This window comes from Crocodylus porosus, unplaced genomic scaffold (assembly GCF_001723895.1).
Source record: "Crocodylus porosus isolate Cpor-Errol unplaced genomic scaffold, CroPor_comp1, whole genome shotgun sequence".
Taxonomy (NCBI): Eukaryota; Metazoa; Chordata; order Crocodylia; family Crocodylidae; genus Crocodylus; species Crocodylus porosus.
The window spans coordinates 150,184,631-150,195,024 of NW_017728886.1; the positions used below are offsets into that span (position 1 = coordinate 150,184,631).

General features: G+C 42.4%; 1 protein-coding gene across 2 annotated transcripts in view; it reads left to right on the forward strand.

Annotated features, from left to right (window-relative positions):
- RREB1 (ras responsive element binding protein 1) overlaps window positions 1-10,394 on the forward strand; it is a 143,569-nt gene that overhangs the window by 97,790 nt on the left and 35,385 nt on the right. For both annotated transcript variants that reach the window (XM_019542975.1, XM_019542965.1), the window contains exon 8: window positions 7,977-8,166. In XM_019542975.1, the coding sequence (XP_019398520.1) occupies window positions 7,977-8,166 (190 nt within the window). The remainder of the gene's footprint in view (window positions 1-7,976; window positions 8,167-10,394) is intronic.

A 10,394-nucleotide genomic window follows, 5' to 3' on the forward strand; every position in this document is an offset into this window, starting at 1 on the left:
TTCCTAACTTCTTCCCAAGCTTTTCAAACTGCAGCTTTTTGCTTTCTGTATCTGAACAAAAAATGTGGGGGCTGCGTGGTCAGAGGCAGGTGTGAAAGGTGAGTTGGCATGTGTGGACAGGCACTTGGCTTTACTCTGTGAGTCATGCAGGTAGGGACTTTGGTGGCTGCAAGGGGCTGCACCAATCACACACTACTATTCTTTAAATACTTGAATAAATTGTCCAGCAACTGTTTTCACACTTGTCAGTTTTAATTTAAGGCCTCAGAATTAAAAATTTAAGTTATGAGAATGCATGCTGCATTTTTGTTGTAAAAATAACTGGGGGCCATTTGCTGTCTTTCCTTATTTGTGCCAAGTAAGACCTTTATTCTGTAAGTAATTCTGTTGAAATCAGCAAGGCTGTTTCCAGAGTAAGGTGCAACTCGGAGGGCTCAAAACTTATCCTGATGTTAAAGAGATCAGTCATTGCTTATGCACAGAATTTATTAAGTCACTGCCAAATTTTTGAAGGCTTTTTTTTTTTTTTAAAGGGTGGGGAAGGGAAGCCAGGACCTCACAGGTTAAAATGTGATTTTTATCTAGTAACAGTCAGCTTCACCTGAGTTGCTTTGAATATGGGAGTCATGAGACAGCAAGGCTGAAACTAACTCTGCAGCATACCAGCAAGTTCTAAAGCATGACATCGCCCTGGTTTATATCAGGGCCGTGCTGGCTTCTACACGTTGGTCCAGACAAGAAAAGTAACATGCAGCCTTTGGAATGCACATAGCATTGTGCCCTTGCTAAGCATCTTCCTATAAATAGAAAGCCTGATGAAGTGGTACCAGCCTTCCCTACACCCAAAGGTGGCTTTGAAGTGGGGAGGAGGTGACAGGGAGGAGGAGGAAGGGAGCAAGGAAAAGAGTGAAAACAAAACAAAAGCAGGCCATCAAGCATAAGGGAAAATTTTAAAAAGTTCCCACCTTTTGCTGACTAATTAGAGCAGCACTCATTGAAGCCTTGCTCTGTTGTTGGAAACCCACTGTGCTATAAAACGGAAATCTCTTCAGCCTTGCGGCTGGCACGGGTTTTGCAAAGCGTGCACTCTCGTAATGCAGACAGTTTTTGTCCTAAGAGAACCCGCTGAGTTTGAGTTGGGGAGGAAGAGGAGAGTAATGAGAGGGGGCAAAGGGAAAGAGAAAAGACCGTGTATGAGACATGCTCCAGTGCAGCTGAGTGGATTCTCTGAAGTCTTTGAGAGACAGCCGTAGTAGTGCACAGAGCTGCCACCATTCCATCACTCGCCACCACCAACTGGAAGAGATTAGTGCAGCTGTTTGATGTCACTTCTTAGGGCCCTGGGTGTGGAGGCATGGGAGGGCTTTGCTCAGAAAGAAGATGACTGTTTACAACTGGGTGGGACTAGAATATACCCTATAAACAACAATTCAGTCTTCCTCCTCTCCTTCCCTGGGGCAGAAGGGTGAGAGGGAAGTTTAAAAGGGGAATAGTGACATTCTCTCAAGGAGGCATAAGCTTCATAAGAAGTTTCTTTATCTATAAAGCAAAAAAGAGTTCTAAAAAAGGCTGTCTAAAGAGAGAGGAACAATTAACAGCCTTCTCCACAGTTAAAAACATATCAGAGATGGGACTGGAATTTTCCTACTGTCATATAATACATGATATAGATGTGCTACCCTGGTACAAAATAAGGCCATTTAAGCTCTGTTTTGTGTTTATCTGTGTTAGGGTTTTGCATAGACATCTTAGCAGGTCAGGTGCTCCACCTGCCTTCATTTTATACTGGTATAAAGTTAACACAAAATGCTGCCAGATCAGCATGTTAATGTCTTACTCTCATTGTAAAGGTTTAAATGACTGTGCAAGGCACAAGGCAATTTAGACTGAAGCCGATTACAAAATAGTCACAGATATTACCTGCAAGTATTCTTTTTTTCTGATTTAGTTACTTGCCTGTAATTGAAGAAAAGTATTCAGGTTTCTCTTTTGCAATCACAATGGAAAACTACAGCAAATGCTAGTTAAATTCTAAAACAATCCCAGCCTTCATTTGATACAGTGAAAATCCATCTTGCAAGTACAATGCCTTTATCTCCTTCAGGTGTTCAGTTGTCGTCTTTAAGTAGCGTGCTAAAATTCATCTGCTTCCATCTCTGTTTTATGTAATCAACCCATCCTTATTTGAGTTGGCAGGCTGCATGGGGTATACTTGTGAGATTGTAAGGATTTTTTTTTTTAGTATTATTCATTGTGAGCAAAGTATTACCATATGTTTCAAATGCTACTTTTGACAATAAGACTTTTCCTATTGAAGTAGTAATTTGTAAAAAGTCATCAAGTACAGCTAAAGATTGATAGGTACTTCTATGCTATTTTCTGTGCGTCTTAAAAATGTAGAAATGCTGTATTTTGTGGCCATGCACCAGCAGCGGTTGTTCCTGCACAGTCATTTAGTACTTGCATAACCAAGAACTAAACCACTGCGCAGTAACCAGCGTTACTACGCGGTAGCCTTCCTGCATGTTTTTTTTTCTGATGCTATTGCACAATAGCAATGAGCTACTGTGCAGTAGCTCATTACTACCGTTCTGTGCAGTAGGACCGCATCACAGTTAAGCACCCCCCAATGCTACTGCACAGTAGGAATGAGCATTTAAATTGCATTTAAAAAGGAGAGATCATGCTGGCAAGAAAGAAGAGATGCAGTTAGTTGTGTTAGTCTGAAGTCAAGTGAAGGGCAGGGTAGATTTGCACCTTAAAGACTAACTAAAGTAGATACTTGTATCTAGTGCAGACTTTCCTGAACCCAAGGCTCACTGCATCTGATAAAATGAGCCTCAGCTCACAAAAGCTTATGCTGTATATACACCTACTTTGGTCAGTCAGCAAAGAAAGGAGGAGTAGAACAGGCTTGTTAAAGACTGTTTAAAAAAAAGGTTCTCTGTGGTATATTGCTGAGCATGACAACTTATTTTAAAAGGAAATAATATAAGAATGTACCAGTGTAACACATTACTTCTTTTAGCAGTTGCATTTCAAAGCAATACCTGTGCAGTTTTCCTGTAGGCTTGGCATATGTTCATACAGCTGCAATGCTAATTGTTTTCAAAGCTAAATTAATGCTATGCAGAGAGAGTTCAGACTCCTTGGCACTTAATGGAAAAAAACCCTATCACATAATGTAAGGCAAAATGGCCCTGTATTTAAACAGTTTGAATCTGTAATCAAACTGGACAAACCGAAGTGAGGTTTGCGAATCCTGTGAGATTTTAAGAGCCTGCAGCTCTATCTGCATCCCTCAGCATCAGGAGTGGATTTACAATGACCTCCATTGTCCTTGGAGAGCAGTTTAGAAACAAGGTGCCAAAAAGTTAGCTGCCAGGCCTTAGGAGTGGCCTGTTGGAGTTAAGTGTCTCTGGCTGATAGACCTGTTCCAACTGTTTCTGGGTGATTAGCATTTCCTGCTGGTTTTATTTCAGCTTTCCAAATTGAAGCCATGTTAACAGGTGTTTGGGGCTGAGACAGGTTTCTTTTTTCACTGCACAGAGTAACTCTAAATTGCAAGAGCCTTTCTTCTCTGACTTCGTGCCTGAACCTGTCTGTGAGGTGGAACAGTCTGAACTTGAAGACAATCTGTTTGCGTCTGCGGGAGGAGGGCAGCACAGACCTTTGTCCCGACCATATTGACTGTCTCGCACAGCCCTGTAAGCTCTAATCCTCCTTTAAGATGCTCAGTCAAGCCACTCTTCTGCCCCAGCACAGCTAGAGCCAGTCACAACACTTTAATCAGAATTTTTTTTTTCTTTTTTTCAGCAAAAGGCTTTTTGATCAGAACAAAAATCAGTGGACCTTTTACCTTCTTTGTGGAAAAAACTTAGCACCCTTCAGTTCGGTGTGGTGCCAGCCCAAGGCACAATGGGCAAATCACTGAAATGCAGATACCACACACACCAGAGGTAGCTAGCTAGTCAAAGGTAAAGACTTGAGTACCAGTGCTGACAAGAGCTCTAAGAATGAAAAAGGGCAACTTAAAATGAATCTGCTGCTTTAACGGCAAGTGCCATAAATAATACAAGCATGGGCATAAGTTCAGGTTTGGTGCCCTTCATTAGGTGTCAGCATGAATTGCCTCCTGGCATTGTCTGTCGGATTCGAGGCTTCCACCCTGCACTGATTCTTTAAGTGCTGGACTGTTGTTCCACCAACTGGGCTGTTCTTCATATGACAGGTTTGATCGAGGTCTAATCTTTTGATTCCTGTTTATTTTGGCTGTGGAGGTGGCCATTACAAAACGTATGGCACCATTTAAAATAGTAGGAGATAACTCTATGCCTCAGTCTGTTTCCTGTTCCTCAGGAAAATGGGATTTTAAGGCTAAAACCTCAGTCAGAGCATTGTGGAGTGAGCGTGTGATAGCTGGCACGTTTTTGTTTTTTTTTTGCAGGCATGACTCTTATCTGCATTTAACTCATTCCGTTGTCAAACCTGCTTTGTGTTGTAGTGCATCTTAAATGTAAGTGCACGTGAGGCAAATACCGACTGTTCTGTGACTGGGGGCCCCTTAAACCTACCGCAACAGAAACAGTAATAAATGATAATATAAGATAGACTTCCTGATAACAGTATGAGATAACCTGATTAATCTCAAAATGCTTTTATTGTTTTGCAAGCTATGGAGCCCTGCATATGATGCTTAAGAGTTGTTATTCCCCTGTTTATTACCAAGGAAAATCATTCGTAACCCCAGTTGCTTTCAGATTTAACTTTTCATTGTTTTTAAGAACGTGTGTGGGTGCATCTACACATGCAGTTAATTCAAAGCAATAAACTCTGGAGCGGTACTAACCTACTCATGAGTGCAGTGTCTACATGTGCGCCCAGGACAGCAGGAATTTGAGCAGAGGTGGGGCAGTTTACACCAGGGCCAGGGGCACAGCGAGTCAGCCCTGGGCTCTGGGGTAGTGGTGTTGGGTAGCAGAGAAGCTGGCTGGGGCATAACGGTGCTGAAAGTGAGGAGCCTTATGGCTAGGCAGCAGGCAAGAGTGTGGCCCTCTGCTAGTTGGGGTGACCGGGTGCAGCTTTTGTCTGCAGTTGGCTTCTACTGCGAGTATTTAATCGCAGTTAATTACCCCACTGTAAGATAGTAATGTCCCTGACCAGTACCATCTTACAGCGGAGTTAATTAGTCTACTGTGGCCTGATACTGTCATGCATGTAGACAGTGACCCTTTACTCCACAGCTAATTAATCTACTCTGCAGTTAAGCACACATGTAGAAGTGGCCTGTATGTTGTTTGAATTGCCCATGGGTTCCTCTGGTATTTTTAACCCTTTTATGTTCTACTTCCTACCTGTTTTCACTAACCTCTGTGTGTATTAATGACAACTTTTTAAATCACTGAACAGTAGGTATCGTAGAACAAGTTAAGGCAGCTGCAGATTTTTATAGTAAAACAACACAAACATACTGGAATTTCTCTACCGTGACCAGACATTGTTGTCACATTAAATGGAGCCCATCAAGTAAACAATTGCTTTTTAAATTAGTATGATTCTATATTTAATTGAATGCAGACAGTATACTGGCAATGATTAAAAAGGTAAGATGCAAGTGAATTGACAGCAGAGATAAAACAGATTAAAACTGAAGAGCATAATATTCATGTTTAAGCCTTCTGCATAGAATGATAACAAAGGTAGTGTTATATATACTTCACACTTGTTTCTTTAAGCACTTAGTGAACATGATGTAGGTTACTCTTTGGGCAACTTGATAATTTTCAGAGAAGAATTAAAAAATCCCCCAAAAACAAAGAATTCCCTGATCGTTTATTTACAAAGAACAGCAGGGGTAGTTAGTTATGGGTAAGGTAAGGAGGGCTGGTTCAGGATTTTGTCAGTTCTTTCCAGTTGCAGGATGTTCTTTGACACTGTGCTCTGTTGCCTTCAGTAAAATTGTCACGAGCTTGGGGTGAGATCTGGGGAGCAGAAGAGTTAAATTAGTTGGGGTAGTGTAAGAGTGATGTAGCTGTGATGGTCCAGAAATTATGCAAGAGGCAAGGAGTTCTTGGGGTGATATCTTTTATTGTGCCGGCTGTGATGTAGAGTTAGACAGACTTTCTGAGGAAGAATGTTTTGCATTTGAAAGCTTTTCTAACTGTACTACACAGTTGGTCCAGTAAAAGTTACTACCCTAAGAAATCCTTGCCTCTTGAGATTTGTTTTGAATTTATTCTATTGCATTATAATGGGATTTAATTTGTAGCACTACTAATAAAAAATGTGTGAGTTGTCTATAGGGCAAATGAATTATATGTAGTCTGTTTGTTGAAAATTGTCTTACTCAAAAAAAATCTTGCTATTGAAGGAATTCAAGAAACAGGGTTAAATGTACTTTTGCAAATAATAAATTCCACTGGTAAAGTTTAAAGTACTCTTCAATGGCATTTGCTTCTGTGAAACCGGTGTCCTAATTCAAAGTTGATGGTATAGCTGCAGGGTGCCTTTGATAAAAGTAATATGCCTTCTAATTGAAAGGTCTGTATTTGAATTTACTATGGATGGCTTGCTTAGTAGTTATTTAGTGGCTGAAATTTGAACTCTTCCTTCATGGTGCTATTTATGCTTACTTGTGGCATGTTGTCTAAATTCTGCTTTGTAATGTTCCTATTTAGCAAGCTAACTTCTTATTTAGCTGCCTTTAGACTATCTTGCATACTATATGGAGACCAGCAATCACTTCAAGGCTAGATGAAACACAATTTGGAAAGATCTTAAAGAAAAACAAGAAATTATTGCCAAGGTGTGAGCACCAAAAGGGCTGGCTCACAGGTCTTTGGAATATATCGAATGTGAAAGGTCTGGGTATGTGACAAACAGATAGGCAGGTAGATGGACTTGCCATACTTAATCTGTTTCATGCATCTTTTCCCCAAAGTAATATTTTCTACTTTTTAAAGAACCTTTTTAAAATCAGCTATTCACTAATATCAAAATTTCCTTACAAACTCCTATGAAAACCTGTGAGAATTAGATGCGGTATAAGCACTTGCATCAAATTTATATACTGCTATTTGAGTAAAACACATTGAAGCAGGGGCTTTCAACCTTTTTTGAGGAGTGTGTCCCTTCTGGGTACACTTCTGGCAGAGTGGATAGGGGCAAGGTGGTGGGGTGGGGGTGGGGTTGCCGTGGCTGGATGCGGACCGGGGAAGGGTGGGGTGGCAGCGGCTGGACGTAGTGGGAGGTGCTTGCATGTGATGGCACAGGGTGGTGAATGGCAGGGGCTGTGTGCGAGCTTCTCCCCACCCTCCCCCATGTCCTGCCACCACCTGCGCGGCCTGCAGAGGGGAGCTGCTGCCCTTCCTCCTCCCCCCTCCCCCGCTCCTGGGAGGCGGTGGCATGGGGTGGTGGGTGGCAGTGCTCTGTCCTTGCCCACCCGCATGTAGCCCCAGTCCAAGTACCCCCTGCATTGAGGAATAATTAAAAAGAATGTTAATATATGATGGCTAGTGCTTGCTAATTGAGTTGTTTTAACTTCTGATCTCTTTCCTCGTCATGCTGATTTTTTTTAGTGTTTACAGCACAGAATTTAACTGTTAACTATGCAGCGCAAAACTACCAAAACGTATTGTGCGAGACAACAGGAAGAGCCTCAGTATGCTGTGGTCTCAAACTCTCTTGGCAACCATTTCATTGTCTGTTTGTATGTGCTATTCAGTTCACAGAAGGCAGGGTAGATTCCCACCTTATAAACTACCTAAATTCAGTTTACGTGCATTCTTTGAACTTCCTGTGAACTTGCTAGATAGAAACTGGTAGAAAGGGATTGTGTTTGTTCCTCTGAGCTTTTTGTTTGTCACAGTTTTGTTTGCCCTTTACAGGTTGTTGTCATCACGGGGAAAAATGCCAAATCCAGTGTGAAGACATGTTAATTTCCCTTCCACTTAAAACTTCTCCCTCTTTTTTTCCAGGTGTGACATTTGTTGCATTACCTTCCGTACTCATCGGGGTTTGCTGCGTCATAATGCAGTTATTCACAAGCAGCTTCCGAGAGACCTATCTGGAAAGCCTTTTATTCAGAACAATCCTTCAATTCCAGCAGGCTTCCATGACTTGGGATTCACAGACTTCTCCTGTAGGAAATTCCCCCGCATTTCTCAGGTATTCTGCATCTTCAGTCACTGAAATCACTGCCCTGTATATCTCTTGAATTAACTGAAAGACTTGCATGAGGAGACTGGTGTAAAGGTTTTTCTTTTCTTTTCTTTTCTTTTCCTTTCTTTTATTTTTAGGGAAAGCTATAGGAATACATCCACCCTGTTTTAATTCTAACATCTGCGTGTCTTTAAAGACTCTTAAATATCAAACAACATCCTGGAGGTTGCTATTTCATATGTCTTTTATATCTTTTTAAAGGAAAACTATGTCGGTTGTTAAAGGCTAATCCCAACATTTCCTCATTTCCACCCTCGCCCGCACCCAAACATGGTTTTATTTTACATATAAAATACCTATAGGGGACACAGGCTAGAGATGGAGTGCAGTAGTATAATAGAGGAAGTGCCTGGGGTAGCAGTCCTGGATGCTGCCTTTGTGAGGAGGCAGGGGATGTATAAAAGAAATGGTTGCCCCAGAACTGGCTGATTTGCACTGCCAGAATTGGTACAGCAGATGCTGGCACTCTTCCGGGCATCATGCAACTTCCTCAAGTGTGGAGGTGCTCTGCTGTTTTCCTGATGTATGTAGTGAAATGAGTTTGCTCAGCCTTTTTATATGTCAGGTACATACTGGTGTGGTAGGGGTTTTATCAGCAGAGTTTGAGAAATTCACATTTCTATGCAAATGACACCTTCTTAGCTGAGGTGAGTTTCCCCACAAACTTTTTGTGCCTATAGTATTTTGTCCACTAGCTGATATCCTTGTGCATTCTTCATTGGGAACCATGTTGATATCCCTTGATTTATTTTATTTAAAAGCAAAAAAAAAAAAGAAAAAAAAACCTTTGTTACTGAGAGTCTAAAGGGACATGGTTCATAGGGAAAGGACCATTAAAAATTGAATTTTGCCGTATTTTTTTAAAAGGCTCTGGAATGAAAATACCTATGTTGATAAAGGTGCTGACCGAAGTTCAGTACTTCAGCACCATCAAAGTGCTGTGAACATCTCGCTTGGAATCTCTCCAGCCTAGTCGGATTAAGGTTTAATTCAGTTTCTGCCAGGTTGCAAGATATAAGATCTAAGACCTAAAACCTGTTGCTGGTACAGGACTGTTCATTGCATTAGTGTAGTTAGATAGGGAAGTTTTACAAGAAAGTGGGGAATATTTTTCTGAAGATTATTATTTTTAAATTGAGGACAACTGTATAAAGTTACCTAGGAATTTGAAAATTTGAGTAAACCCTGGAAAAGATGAATTAGTAGGCAGGTAACAATCCTTGGTTCATAATAATGCAGTTTATTGCATAGCTGTTTTCAATCCTTGTTGGACCTGGTGCTGGCCACTGGCGATGACCTGGTCAGGGGGCTGCAGGTGCTCGACCATGTAGGCGACAGCGATCATCACCTGCTGGAATTCACCATCCAGCGCAAGGTGGCAAAGGCCTACAGAAAGGCAGCAGCCCTAGATTTCAGGAGGGCGGACTTCAGTGAGCTAAGGAGAATAGTCAGGGAAGCACTGAGGTCCCGGAGGGGCGGGGAGCCAGGTGTCCAAGAAGAGTGGTCGCTCCTTAAGGAGACGATCCTCCAAGCCCAAAGGGAGGTAATCCCAACAAGGATCAAAGGAGGAAGGAGGGCACAAAAGCCCCCATGGCTCACCAGAAGCATCCAGGAATGTCTCCTAGCTAAAAGGGAGGCGCACACCCAATGGAAGGGAGCGGCCATCACCAGGGAGCACTATACTGTGGCTGCTCGGGGATGCAGGGGGGCAGTCAGGAAGGCCAAGGTGGAGATCGAACTGGGACTAACTTCCCGGATCAAGGACAATAGAAGTCCTTTTTTAAATACATAGGGGGCAAAAAGAAGGTACCGGCTAATGTGGGGTCCCTGCAGGACACGCTTGGAAATCTGGTCATCACACCAGACGACAAAGCTAACTTATTTAACGATTTCTTTGCGTCCATTTTCCTGAGCAAGTACCGGAACAGCTGGCCCCACCTTAGACCCCAGGGGAGGTGAACCTAGGCCAAGGGTTAGTGAGGAACTAATTAGGGAACTTCTGGAGGGACTGGATGTATTTAAATCAGCTAGTTGGGACGATCTCCACCCTACAGTGCTGAGGGAATTAGCTGAGGTCATTGCGGGGCCTCTGGCATGGCTTTATGAGCACTCGTGGTGCTCTGGTGTGGTGTCAGAGGACTGGAAGAGGGCCAGTGTGGTTCCCATCTTCAAAA